Source organism: Uranotaenia lowii, chromosome 3, assembly GCF_029784155.1.
Source record: "Uranotaenia lowii strain MFRU-FL chromosome 3, ASM2978415v1, whole genome shotgun sequence".
Lineage (NCBI taxonomy): Eukaryota > Metazoa > Arthropoda > Insecta > Diptera > Culicidae > Uranotaenia > Uranotaenia lowii.
Genome location: NC_073693.1, coordinates 341,220,419 through 341,235,724, shown reverse-complemented (window position 1 = coordinate 341,235,724; position 15,306 = coordinate 341,220,419). Strand labels below are relative to the sequence as shown.

General features: G+C 32.7%; 1 protein-coding gene across 1 annotated transcript in view; it reads right to left on the bottom strand.

Annotated features, from left to right (window-relative positions):
* The window catches only part of LOC129755713 (cryptochrome-1-like), a 33,260-nt gene extending 17,954 nt beyond the window's left edge, over positions 1–15,306 (bottom strand). The window contains exons 1-3 of the mRNA XM_055752329.1: positions 14,875–15,306; positions 10,212–11,441; positions 1,094–1,391 (exon numbers count right to left, since the gene is read on the bottom strand). Of these exons, the coding sequence (XP_055608304.1) occupies positions 1,094–1,391; position 10,212 (299 nt within the window). The 5' untranslated portion in view covers positions 10,213–11,441; positions 14,875–15,306. The remainder of the gene's footprint in view (positions 1–1,093; positions 1,392–10,211; positions 11,442–14,874) is intronic.

Sequence of the window (15,306 nt, the reverse complement as noted above, 5' to 3'; positions counted from 1 at the left end):
AACAGCCATTTTTTGATAGTTCCAAAGCTCTTAAGCTGTAAAACCGGTACCGAAAAAAAAACGTTCAAAAATGTGATAAAAAATAACCAAATTTGTTCATTTCGAAACAACTGTATCCACTAAAATGCTTCCAGTTTCCAGTTTCCAGAGAAGTATTGGACCAAAAAGTATCAGAAATTGAAGAAGGAAGGTGAAGCCACCTAAAATATAGATTTTACAAAGTATAAGTTGGAGAAACTGATCAATACCATGACAGAAAAAAGTGTGCGCCGGCCAATGGGAGACACCAAGAATAAAGTAGAAATTTCTTTTACAAAAAACGGTAAATATTTTTTTTCAAATTTTTTCATGAAATATCATAACATTGCCTACTTTTCCTTCATAGAAAGTATTTCGTTCAAACGAATGGTTTTTGAGATACAGGCATTTGTAACTGTCCCATTTCTAAAAGAACTAAGCTTTAGCATGATTTTAGTAAGGGTTGTTGATTCACTTTATTCATAATCATTTTGCTAACATTGTTGCCACCGTTCTACGGTACCTAGTTATTACCTCGGTCCCGGAGAAACGCGTGTCAGCACCGGATGGCGGAATTACTGACTGACTGACGCTGCCTGTTACGTATTCATTCATCGCATAGTCTCAGTCAGCACATTGTTGAGGTGTGGTCGTCTACTGTCGCTGCTGCTGCAAACAACAAAACCATTTGGGTGCGTTTTTCTACACGCCTTTCCCGCCCGACTGACTGAGATAAAAAGTTTTTCCGTCCAAAGTTGTGATTGAGTAACCCGGAAGGACAACGCAGTATGACGCACTAAAATTTTGTCGCAAAGTTGTTTGCAACTTTACATTGGCTAGTTGACCATTTTGCGGTAAGACAAAAAGTGAAAGATTGGACAATGGACATTTTGCTTTTAGGAAATTTTCTCATATTGTAGGAATTACAACTTTTAAAGATTGTTATGTTGAACCAAAGCACAGTCATACGCATTCAAACTTGATCAAATTTAATTCAAAATATTTAACAGATGTACGTTGTTGTTAGACTTGGTCCTTTCGAAATTATTTACCGGAAATAAAATTTCCAACTCACCTCCACTTGTTGATGCCGACGTTGGAACTTCCGGCAAACCACGGGTCGATTACGAACACGCATCGGAAAGTCACAGCATCCCGTAGCCCCTCTCGGAGGGCAGGATTATCATGTAACCGCAAACCCTTCCGGAACCAGTGCACGGTATGCTTCTGAGATTGAGATTTCTGCTGCTGGTGTTGCGATTGACTTCGGTTGTCCGACTTGTGGGGCTGCTGCTTGATGCCCATCATTGGGTTTCTGGAGATTGCACTCGACGATTTCTGCTCCAGATTCTGCTGCTGCTTGGTCATTCCCACTAAAAAAAGAGAAAAAATCATTAGGATACTATTTATTCAATTATTTATTAAACAGATTTGAGACTTTATGTATATTTTTTATTCAAACTTTAATTCTATGAAATTTGGCTGAAGTAAAATTATGTCACTTCCAGCAAAATAGCTGAAGACACCAAAGGCCAAGGTACAATCGAAAATTTACATCTGCAAGTTTTCATTTTGTAATGATTTCTGTTTTACGCACAGTCAATTTCTCTGCCAGAATGAATAAGCTAGAGCACTACAGCACTTCAGGGGCTAAAATCAATCAACTTTTTAACATCTTACACGTTGTCTGTTAAAATTCACCCAAGACCTAGCAGAAGGTCCATGCAAAATTTGAGCCGGGTGGGACCACGGGAAGGACTTACGAAACGATCGTGATATTAGTATGGGTTTGAGTCCTTTGTTGAGGAAGAAATAGAAATGGGTTGATTTTTTCAAATAAGTTCTTCCCAAATATTGAACTATAACTAATATTTTATCCCAAGAAAGCATGTCGATAAGAGGTGTTTTGAAAAAGTTATCAAGCTATGGCAATTAGCTTTGGAAGCTATGTACTTTTAACGGAAGTTATGTACTTTTTGTTAATTGACTCTTCAAAAGCTCAGTTGGTAGATTGATAAATTTTTAATCACACCACAGTACTGGTCCGACCATGCTCAAATTTTGCATTGGACCTTTTGCTAGGACTAGGTTCGATTTCAGCCTGAAATATGGGTAAGGTTCATAAGTTTTATTTTTCCAACCACTTTAACCCAGACAACCTTTTGGTGGGTATTTCGAGTTTGCAACACAAATATACGTCCAAATATACGTGTAAACAAATCGTATCTAATGCAGCAAAACCAGTATATGTATACGTATAATTTTGGAGGCCATATAGGTACATTAGCACACATATTTTTGATTTGGATTGTATTGAATTACGACTTGCACGATTTGTCATGCGAATCACTTACGACTACCCTGATTCTTTTTGGAATATACTATGACAATTTACATCATCATATAGATGATTGAGGAATTAATTTGCATAGGTATACGATTGCATGGACATTATTACGAATCAATGCAGTTATATATATCTCCAAGTGGCAAGCACAGTGGCGAGCTTATTTTCGGAATTTCAATTTAAAAGTTCTGTTTAAATTACGAGAAATGTCATTATTTCCATCAAAAATATATTCACGTTATTAAAACAAATATAAGAACAAACACTTATGCTATCACAAAGTGAGTAATGCTTTCGAAACATGCTTACATTTTCATCGACAGGTACGATATTGGATACCTACAGCATCGGTCTGGATTTCGAGTAGACATTTTTCGCCGCCGCGCTAAATGTTAACACTCTGGGAAGAACTTTTATTACCAGCAGATACCTTAGTACTTTTGTATCGCTGAACTAATCGATTGTAGTTACCACTTTTCCGACATTTTATTTGTTTTTCTTTTCAAAATATAATCTCTCACTTTAGAAAAATGTACCTACTGCTAAGATCTAACACCTGGTTGTTATGATGATATAAATCTCATTTCATGTTAAAAAAACACTAATTCCGAACTATTTTATGCATAGCACGACAAAATCTGTCAATCACGTCTGATCAGCGTATATCTGTCGTTTCAAGGATTTTTTGCGAATTGTCGTACACAAAGGTCAAGTTCGTATGTATATAAATACGAGTCTTTTTATCTTGTCGTAATAAAATCATGCAATGCATTTAATTACGATAAAGAATATGCATGGGCTGCACATTGTAGGTGCAGATATACGAAAATGAGTTTAAATAACATTCTATACGATATAATCTGTAAAATAAAATACGACTTCTGGTTGTCTGGGAACTTTTGAACCACTTTACTCGGCACATCATAGTACTGAATCTCTTAAACTATACTCAGAACTGAATGTCTCAAAGAGTTTGTAATTATTGTAAAATTATTGACCCAAGAAGGGAACCACAACACTTGGAATAAATATTTCATATTTGAATCCTTAGAGTGAACAAAGTAGACCAACAGTAAAGTCGTTGAAGTTCCAGCTCTCTGGAGCCACTTTTTCCTTTTTTTATCGTCTTAACAGCAAAGTCTAGCCTTGAAGTAATGATACGAGTTACACAGGAAATCAGGATTTCGATGCTTGTCATATAAAATATGATTGAAAAAGGTTTTGAATGTGTTAATTCCAAATCTGTTGTTAAATATTGTCTTCTTTTGGTGTTGAAGTAATCCAAAGATAGGAAATTCAACAGTTTTGAGTAAAACCATCCGACGATATTAAATTTAAAAAAAAAATATAACCAAATAAAACGAAAACTGATTTCAAATCATTGAATTTTCTTAAACGTAAATTAGATTTCGGATTTTTCTTAGATTTTCTTGTGTAAGTTATAATTTATAACTTAAGAAGCTTACAAAAATTGGTGTATTCATACTCTTCAAGATTTCAATGCAATCATAGTCGAAATTAAGATTGGATTAAGATTGATTAACAGGAAAAGTTAGTCAAAAAAGGGAATAGAAATACAATTATCAAATTAGTATTTTGGTTGACAGAAATGAACACACGTTATGCTTTTCCTGAAATCAGTTCAATTGTATAATTAAATTTAAGAAATGTTGTGGATCAGAGTGCTGAAAAAGGTCTCTTATGTTAAAAAACAAGGCATCAAAATTTACTTTTTTCCGAAGGTGTCAAGTATTCAGACTCGTGCGAAGGGCGCGTCCATGGCGGGGGGAGGGTGGTACGAAATTCAAATTTGGCAAGAAATAATAACAATACCAAAAATTCAAAGAAAATTGATGTCTAAAACAATTTTTATACTCCTAACCATCATTCAAACCCGAAAAATTATTAAATTTTACTGATACGATTCAAAATAAATCAGATTGAAGCTTCAATTTTTTTTCCAGTAAGTTATTAATAAAATATTCAAAATGATGATTTTTACTAACTACTTGAAATGTTTAGTCTATATTTTCTAGACACCAGAAAACGAATGCAAATTTACATTTCAAATAAAACAACGGACATAAGAATCAGTGCACAGAAATAGAATCAAATATAACACCAGAAATAAAAAGAGATTAAAACCGAATTTAAAAAAAAATCAGACCAGGTCAGAGATGAACCATAATTGAAAATTTTCCAAAAAATTGAAAAACTCCTCTGTTTAATCATAAATTTTAAATAATATTTAAACACAGTTTTAAAAGTAAATTATCGATAAGAAAAAAATATTCAGAGAATTCATTAAAAACACATTGATGATGATTGATTTTAATTTAAAAAAATTTTTTTTTATATTTCAAGAATGCCAGCGATCAAATAAAATCCACACTCAGTGATAAAATCTGTTTTCATATTCAAACTAGCTGACCCGGTAAACTTCGTTTTACCTTTAAATTAGCAAATCGTTAACTTGTTTAACTCCATCTACACGTCCTTTCCATAAAATGTAGGATGGAAAAACCCTCGGATATCAAAATTCACCTCATTTCGACAGTCCGTTTGTACGTGATGGTGTTACAAAAAAAAGTCTCCATTTTTATATATAAGAGATAGCAAGAAGAGATGATATGGGAGCCTCCCTTCCATAAAAAGAAAGATTCTCTGAACTATTGTACAAAAAATAATTCAAGATTAAATCTTATATTCATTTCACCTCATAATAATGAAAATTTTGTGGCCTTGTGTAATTTATCAAAATCCTTTTGAATTTGGAGTTGAGGATTTAGAAAAACAAGAAACACAAAATAAAATTGAGGATAAAATTGCTTTCTTGAGAATTTTATTTGTATCAGCGTAAAATTTGTAATGATAGAAACGATTTTTTTTTGCTATTGATTGGTAATAAATTCATAGATGAACTTATTTGGATACATTTCTTTTAAAAAAACAATTTTTAAGACGAGGTAGGATTCATGACACACAGATTTGAATTTTATTACAAAGATTTATAAAATTGCAAATTGGAATTGAGAATTAAAAATTAGTTTCAAATCGTGAACGTCATAGACTATCGTTGAATGAAATGTCTCAGGCCCGGTATGATATATGACTAAATACCGCTGGAGGCGGGCGAATTTTTTGACATGTCCCATAACATTTATTTTTAAACAACTTTCCATTTCTTGAACTGAAAATTTCACTTGTAAAAAGTCCCCATGAAACCCCCCGCCCCCTACCGTTGGTACGGCCTTGCAAATATTTAAGAGCTAAAATTAACTAATTTAATGACGCTTATTCCAAATATGCAATTAGTTTTTTTTCTATCAGCTTCTGTTTTGAAGATAACTTTTGAAAATAAGTAAAAAATCATTTAATAAATTTGTTCGCCTGTACAGTTAAACTATAGAACATTAAAAATATATTAAAAATAAAGGTTAATTTAATGATTCAAAATTCAAACTTCCCCGAAGACCACGAGTAATTTTGAGTTCTAAGAAAAAAAAAAAAAGATATAGTTTTCTTTTTTGTTAATTTTTTTCCAAAATCTTCCCTAAAAGAGAATGTTCACGAAATTTCGAAGAAGTTTTTTATCCAAATTGAATCTTTCAAATTTCTCAAAGCATAAGTCAAATCGTTTCGCAGTCTTCAACAAAGTTGTTAAATGTGTAGAAATCTACAATATCAAATGCTCAAAAACTTTTTTGAATGATATAATAACACTGCGAAACATTTTTAAAGTCATTTGGTGGAAACAAATTCATTCTTCGCCATATAGTATTGAAGTTCACATGACAACTGATAAGCATTTTTTCCAATCTCATAAAAAAGTTACTTTTTGGCTCTTCGGAATTTTTACAGAAAAATCTGAAAATTCTGATGTTTCGAAATTAAAATATTTTTTATATGGTTACAAATCGTAAAACCTTTCGGAATTTTTCTTCAATTTGTTCAGCAAAGTTGTAGATGAAGATAAACAGTAATAAACACTGTTGAAACGTAGAATAAACTTATTAGAAAAATCCGGGTCCCAAAATAACAAAAGAAAAGGGCAAATACTTATATGTTTTCACTAGATTCTGTGACATTTTGTTATCAAATTTTTGTAGGGATTTATGTTTCATCTCTCTTTCCTTACTTAGGATTTTTTTTGCTCAAAAGTAAATCCAGAATGCTGGTAACTCTTTGACCTAACTGCCAATCATTTTTTCACATCGAAAAACACATTGACCAAAGATTTCTAAGGCTACCAAATTGATCATTTTTTGAAAAAAATAGGCTTATAACGATACCAAATCCACTTTCCAAAGTTTTTCTGTAGTGATCGAAACAGTTTTGCGGTTGATCGATTGAAAAGCATGGTTTATACACCACTTTTTTACGGACGGATAAGGGTAAAAATGTACATCGTTCTGTACATTGAAACATATAGCTTTTCGCGAAAATTACAAACCTAGGCAAAATCAGGCTTATTTCCAAAAATCTGGAAAAAACAGAGGCTTATCAAGATGGACCTCTAAAAATTCAGGCAATTTTCGAAAAATCAGGCTCATTGACAACACTGCACAGTACTTCAACGAGTATGACCGGTGCTCGAGAAATTGCAATTTTCGTTGAGCTAAAGTGAACCGAACCATACAAATTCTCAACTTTCTAAATAAGATTTTTTTAAGATTTAAGTAAGCTTCTTTCATAAATAAAAGTTAAAAATTCTTTCTACCATTAGGTAAATTGAAAAATAGGTTCGGTGTGTCTTAAGATATTCTATTAAAACGCTGACAATCCGCAACATGAAATTTTTAGTCACGAGAGCGTCTTTCATTATTAAATTTATCAGAATAAAGTCCTTAACGAATCCAAAAACAGTATCGAATTGAAAAACAGAACAGACTGAAGGTTATTCCGCATTAAACAAAATTTCGTGATCCAAACGTGCTTTTTGTTTTTCCCTCTAACGTGGCTCTCTGCTCTCTTTGGCGCAGCGCATTTTTGACAATTCCCTTGTCTGCAACATTGAATTGAAATTGAAATTTTTCCGTAAAATTTCAATAATTTAAAATAAAACCTGATTTTCAGTAGTATAACATCAAAGATATTAAATTCTATAACATGTTTTGCATCCGCTGCAAATATTTAGAATACTCATTTTTTTTATTTTTCTTTCAGTTCTGTCTGGTCAAATCCCGACCATTTAGCTCATTTGATTTGAGTATAGAAAAAGCTTTTTAAGAAAGTGAAATCATCCTTGAAAACTTATCCTATGTCCAAATTAAATAAGCTAAATTCTTTAGTTGTTTTTTAGAAAATTCAAACATTTCGATGGATGAAAGTAACTTTCTTTTTAATTATTGAAGGATTCCTCATACAAATCAAGCTTACAATTTTTAGGATTTTAGAATATATTTGCAATAGTTTTTATTTGATAAGAAAAACTTAATGTGAAAGAACTCAAAAAGTTATTTATCAAATAGTATTGAAGATTTTTTTGAATATTTCTTTATTTCATTCATTTTTTTTTAGCAAAAACATCATTTATCTGAAAAGTTTTCTTTACCCTACAAATGGGCAAACATCGATATTGATTTACCACTCTTACTTGTAACTAAAATTTGTATTTTCAATATTTAGTTATGACACATTTATTCCACAGAAAAGGATGCAAAATAATATATTATTTGAAAATATGCTCTCAATTCCCCGTATTTTTTTATTTCGATTTAATAAAGTTTTGCATTTGTTCAAATCAACGATTTTTTTCTTATATTTCAAAGATAAAATTTAAAAAAAACATGGTTTTTGTGGTAGAATGGACCATGCAACATTTGTCTGGGGATTTCTGCATTTTTGGCTTTCCCCTGGAATGTGATTTTCTTACTTTTATTATATTTTATTTTATTTTTTATAAGTCCGGAAAAAATTTGGAATCCGCCTTTTGTCACTTGGAATTGAAACATCACGATAATAAATAATGGGGATAATAAAAATCAATTAAAAAAAAATTGGACAAAAACATGCATGCAACAAACTTGTATACAATCTACATTCCAAACAAATCACAAAATCGAGATATTAAATCGAAATTTTTTAAATTTTTCGTATAATAGGTGATATAATTTCTGTCTACTACATTGTGGCTTTTAATCTTTCAACTGTTTGAATTTTTGAAGATTTTTTTCAATTTTTTGTTTTCATTACCTTAAACTTTATTGATTCCTGCAATTTATGGAAAAATTGGATTGACAAAAAACAATAAGATATTTTTTCCAGAATAATAAAACCCCATAAATGCTCTTGATTCTTATCAAAATATGTAAATGATGATTATTTAATGTAAATTAACCATCCTGAACATTTAAACATTCATCAATCAATAACTAAGTTGGTAGAATACCATTTCTCCTCTTGGTATAATCAGTGATGGGAACTTTTATTAGATTTTTCAATTGAAATAATAATCACTCTGTTTGTCAAATTAAAACTCATCTCTCCCTCAATTCGTATCAGTTTGATGACTTGTACAATTGTAGCCAGGAAAATGTCCTATAAGATCATGTTATTGACATATGGAGTTTGATCAACGCTAAAGGTGGACAAGCGTTTTCACAGTGAATAGTTACAGTATGCTAATGCTATGCTAATTTTCGATAAATAAAATGGTTTCATCAGAGACACCGCAAATTTAAATTTATGCAAGAAATTTTCTAATTGACGAGAGATTCAAGTAGGATGAACAAGATTTGAATTTTTAAATTATGTGAATGAAAGTTATATTAAAACATGAAATTCTGGTTTTTGCAATCAACTTATTTGTAACGTTTAAAAGTTTTCCAATCAGCAATAATAATTTACGCTGCTTTCATTTAGTAATTTTTTTTGAATGCTTTAAAAGTAACGAAAAACCCCCTTTTCTAATCTATTCATACTTAATATATTTGAAGAAATTTAAATCTTAAATTTCAAATCCTTCTTTTGTCACTCGGAGTTGGAAAATCGCGAGGGGGGGGACACTAAAAAATCATGTGAAAAACAAATAAATTGGAATAAATTTCACGAAAGCTTGTATGCAACGTGCATAAAATATCATTGCACAAAACCTAAAAAACAAGTAATTTTTAATAAAAAAATTCAATAAAATCAAGAATAAAAAAGGTGAAATAACTTCCATCTTAGAAAAATTTGTTTTTTTTCGTCTTGTAATCTTTTGGTTTCTTGAATTTTTTTTTCGAAATTTACATTAAATACTTCAAACTTTATTTATGTCCCCCTTCGGGTTTTTGGAAATCTCGTAGGGAGGGGGGGGGGGTGTGACAAAAGAAGAAATTGATATTTGTTCCAGCCTAATTGGGAAGCCAAATAGCTTGAAACATTTCTAGTTGCGTTGATTCAAGTTAAATCTCCAATGAAGTACCATTAACTGTAGTTGATCGGATGCTCTACAGAGTGCATTCGTCCGATCTGATCCGCCCAGCAGATGCATTCGTTATCGTAACCTAAGTGTGTGAGTTTTATTTACACTCGCTTACGATTGTAACTTCAAATATGGGCAGACATGCATACATAAGCTGTAACACTCTTGTAACTAATGTGTATATTGAACGTTCTACGTCAAACATCCAGTTGGCCTACAATTTATTCCTCTAGCTGTCTTTTGATAATAGAAGAACCTTTGTCCTATGTTGTTTATTTAAAGTTTTTCTACAACTATCTTTTGCAGAAAACTTTATAACTTTAAGAGATTTGAAAATTGTATTTTAGTTAGTTGGTTTTAGGACACTCAGAAACAATTGATCTTGGTTAATTTCAACTTAAATCACTTAACTTGAACGAAAAAAAAACCACTACTTACTTGTGTCGCTTTTGTTGCTCCTTCCGGTTCAATCACTATTCAAACTTCTACGATTTGATTAAAAATTCAGTAATTTACTGAGTTGAGATTATTTTGACACTGGTCCCATCTCAGGATAATTAAGTTTTTTTATTCTCAGCTAGTAACAATATTCAGCAAAAAAAACACTTGGTGGAGCTCATCTTTCTAGAATATTCCGTCAGCATATACTTAAATGCAACACCATACAACTGACTTCACCGAACAACTCCAAAGCTCCTTTTCTGATCAAATTTTTTATCTTCGGCCGTGTATTTAGCTGCCAATATTTGATTTCGATAACGTTTGTCAGCGAGCACACTTTAGGGCTTTGGCCTTAATTCCGCTATAAACACTCGAAATAGTGCAAACACCTGTTGGCACGGTTCTGAGGGATTTTGCCACACTTTCTCAATCAGCAGCAGCAGTACTAATTGATGTAGAAGGTTGTTTTTTCACACGTTCGCCGCCGCCATTGGACCCGGTTGCATCATCGAAGAACAAATCAAATTTGCTTTTTCCTTAGTTTGCTCCCACACAGCTTATTGTAAGTAACACCACTGGTAACACTGTAACTGGCACTGGACAACTACACGTTAAGTAACACACGTTCAAACACACTAAACTGCACTCAAAATTGTGCAGTGGAACATGTCCAGCTTATTCCTAAGGTTTTTCAAACGCCACGCGTTTGAGGGATGTCTTCCCCTAAAGTCACCGATACAAACGATTCCTATAACTGTTTTAAACTGTCTTCTATGCGCTTTACCATTTGTGTAAGTTGGCACTTGGAGGGCTGCAGTTAAACCAAAACTCACTTGTTTCGAAGGGAGGTTTGCTCTCAAAAGCTCAAACCTCAACAACACTTCCGGTAGCAACTAACTAACGCATACGATCCGCCTGCTTCGACGGTCCGATTCCTACTAGTACCCAGTGCTAAGGGAAGTTCTACATCAGCTAGTCAGTAGGCGCTTGCTACTAGCAAATTCTCTTACTTTAGTGCTTCAACCACAGACCGACTGTTGTTGTTGTTTTTGTTGTTCCAAGGGTGGATTGGATTTGCATCCGACTCAGCCCAGCGTCGCGTCGTCGTGTGTATGGAATAATTGGACTTGGAGGAAAACTACCTCAGCCAGAATGTTGTTGTTCCCCCATATATGACATTCGGTGAAGCCGTGCTGCTGGCTGCATTTGAGTGTTTATGTAACGTTGCTGTAAAGAGAACAGTGACGCGATGTTAGTAGAATAGGAGAAACTTATACTAAAGTAGTGACTAGAGTGACTTTTCACTTGTATTGTTACGGATGCTTGAGGAAATCGGAAGTGCAGCAATAAAATATGAACGTAGGCTCGAGATTTGACAATCCAGAAAGCGTTGTTGTTTTTAATTTCAATTCTAGATGTATATTCCAAAAGTTTCCTTGGCTTTGAATATAATTTTGAATCTTCATTATGCCGATTTAGTTATGAAACCCGTGGTAAAGTACAATATTATTTATGCCCGTTTACAGGCCCCCTAAAGCTTAGTTCTTTTAGAAATGGGACAGTTTTTTGTAAGAAAAATTTCTAATTTACTCTTGGTACCTCCCATCGACCGGTGCACTTTTTTTTTAGTCATGATATTGATCAGATTTTTCAAACTTATTGGGTAACGGATTTGTTTTGGACCGGGTACATATTTAGGACCACCTTTCAGCTTTTTTTTTCCAATATTTCCCTCATAAACCATTTTAATCATAAAAATTTTGAACAAATATAGTTAAAGCTACTTCTTATTCATCTAACCATATCTAATATTTTATATGAATAGGATGATAAAAGAAAGAAAATTTAAAATAAAGTTTTCAATTTTCACAGTCTGGCTGAATCAAGCCCATTTCAGGAGGACGTTCCATTATTGGAGTCAACTTTCAAGAGGTTTTCTGCATAGCTATGATGAATTCTATAACTACAAACATGTTCACAGCTATGAAAAACACTTAAATACTAGTTTGTATTTCTTTAAATCCGTCATAACTCTTTTGAAAAAATCGAAAAAAAAATGTAATTTGAACATATTACTAAATGTTTTAGTCTAAAACCACGAGATACATAATCTGTAGAAAAAGCAACTTCCGGTGACTACCGAAAGTGCCCCAACTGGCATGCCGAAAAAAAACTTACACATTTGCCGTTCGGGTCAATATGCCCTGATGACAGATGTCAACCGATTTTCATGATTTTACATTCATTAGTTAGGACATTTATTCTAGTTTCTGAATCTATAAAATTTCAGTTGATGAAACTTATCCGAACGTCTGGATTCTGCTCCGAATGGAAAAAAACCCCGAAAAATTTTCGAAATTGTGAAAAATAAATCTTTTCAATCATATACAAAAATTGTGGGTCATATGGAAGTTTCGGCCGCTAGCATGGAATTTCCGAAAAAAAGCTCTAATTATAAACTTTTGTTTTGCAGCGTTGTATCTTATTTTTAATTGAACCGATTTTCAAAATTCAAATTTTAGTTTAATTTTTTTTAATTCGTAATACGTGAATGAAAAAAAAAACAAAATCGTAGTTTTCGAACCCAACTGTTATGATACATTTGTCATTATGTTCTCGTGATTTCATAAAACTTTTCAACAAACCTACCCACTTTTAATATATTCAATGACAGATTTTAATCTCGGACATTATGCGTTTTCTGAGACAAATCGAACGTCGTAAATAGTGGAATAGTTTTTTTCAACCTTTTTTCGGAATAATGTGTGTGTGAAAATGTATGTTGCTGTAACCTCACAGCAAAATTTCTTGAAATACTCGAGAAAAAGCGTAGAAATATCTCAGAATGGCTGCGTTTAGCTCAAGTCGGCGCTGTTGCTAACGACGGTCACGACAATTTGGTGCAAGCAAAAGAAAAAAATTAACGTAGCAATGGATTGTTCCATAAGATTTTTTCATGAACTGAATTAAGAAGGGAAAGATCATAATTCTGGCCGGCTGTTGGGGTTTTGTGTTTTTATGAGAGATGACGAAGATTTTTTTTTTTGTGGAAAGAGTAGGCGGCTGTCAAACGAAGAGCACGCGTTTTTTGTTTGCTCCGAATTTTGCTCTGAAAAATTAAATCTTATATTTCAAAATAAAGTGGTTTAAGTGTATACCATTGGAATTTTGTGAACTTAAAGTGCTGAGAGTGTTTCGGGTCACAGAAATCAGATCCATGGGCAAGGCTTTTGGATAAGTTACTCCATGTTCACCTGGTTGAAATTCGTATCCTGCTTTCCAAAAACGGATGAATGAAACGAGGAGTTGTGGTTGCATTTTTGCACATTTAGTGAAAAGTGTTTGTTATTCCAAATCCATCCATCCATCCAAATGGATGCTACTTAATGAAGACATCAAGTTAGCAGCATGAACATTAAAATTGCTATACTATGTTGAATGTTATTTTCAAAATGAACTGGTTAACATAATGCTTGTGTAGGATAAAATTTTATGTTTGGACGATCGCTATAGTAATTTCGGCATGCTGCGACCAGAGAACCTTTTTAATATTCCCGATTCCTTTTATGGTTTAAAGATAAGTATCCTTTTCAACTGGTAAAAAGGTAAGATGTTTAAAATGTATTATATTCATATATTTAAAAAAGCTTAACTCTATTCAAGGGGATTCGTGGGGAGTTGGATAGGTCACCAAGCGAATGAAAGGCTGATATACGATGAATTGTGGGTTCAAGCCAGCCGGAGTATATGGAATCATGAGAAGGATACTATGGTTCCTGTTCATAATTCTAAATTTGTTTCGAACAGTCGGAAAAGAGTTTGGTAAGTCAAACCTATCCCAAACCAGTGGTAACGGGCCCATTGGTTGCACAGCAAATATTGTTAAACATGGACAAAATTTGAACGTGCGATCGAGACTTCCCGTACCGACTCGGGTCGAAACACCTATCAACCACTGGTGGGTTTAACTACATACATACATACATACATACATACATACATGCATACAAACACACATTTTGTCATTTTTATCATTTTTGTCATTTTTGTCATTTTTGTCATTTTTGTCATTTTTGTCATTTTTGTCATTTTTGTCATTTTTGTCATTTTTGTCATTTTTGTCATTTTTGTCATTTTTGTCATTTTTGTCATTTTTGTCATTTTTGTCATTTTTGTCATTTTTGTCATTTTTGTCATTTTTGTCATTTTTGTCATTTTTGTCATTTTTGTCATTTTTGTCATTTTTGTCATTTTTGTCATTTTTGTCATTTTTGTCATTTTTGTCATTTTTGTCATTTTTGTCATTTTTGTCATTTTTGTCATTTTTGTCATTTTTGTCATTTTTGTCATTTTTGTCATTTTTGTCATTTTTGTCATTTTTGTCATTTTTGTCATTTTTGTCATTTTTGTCATTTTTGTCATTTTTGTCATTTTTGTCATTTTTGTCATTTTTGTCATTTTTGTCATTTTTGCCATTTTTTTCATTTTTGTCATTTTTGTTTTGGGATGAATTGGGCTTAAAATGACGGAAAAAAATTGTTATTTTTGTCATTTTTGTTATTTTTGTCAACTTTAATTATATCTCTCGTTATAATTTAGGTATTTAAGTTTCTAATTGAAATTAGATATTATTGCAAGCTTGGATGCTAAATTTACTTACAATTTGTTTTCTGAATCAATAAATCAATTTATCGATGATTTAGGCGTCTCTTACCATCCATCGAAGGATTAGATAATCTCATTAATGATTCCCGCCTTGAAGAGGCCTATACTTTGGTAGGTGTTCAACGCCGTCACTCCACAGTGCAGACACAAGGATTGTTTTTGACTTAAACAGCTTTTTGCCAGAGCGTTCCTTCGTCCACTCTGGGGAATTTGTTTTTCAAACAATGTTTTATAACCGCGCATTGCACAATTTATGCCCCCATTTTGTCAACAGAGTCCTCCAGAGATGATTGCCTACACAGACATTCATGAATTCGATTAATTTTATTCTCTGCAAAACCACCAACCAACTATGGAAAACATTAAATACGTATTAATTTCACAATCGATTAACGAAAACGTCCGTTTCGAGTCAGATTCCCGAGGA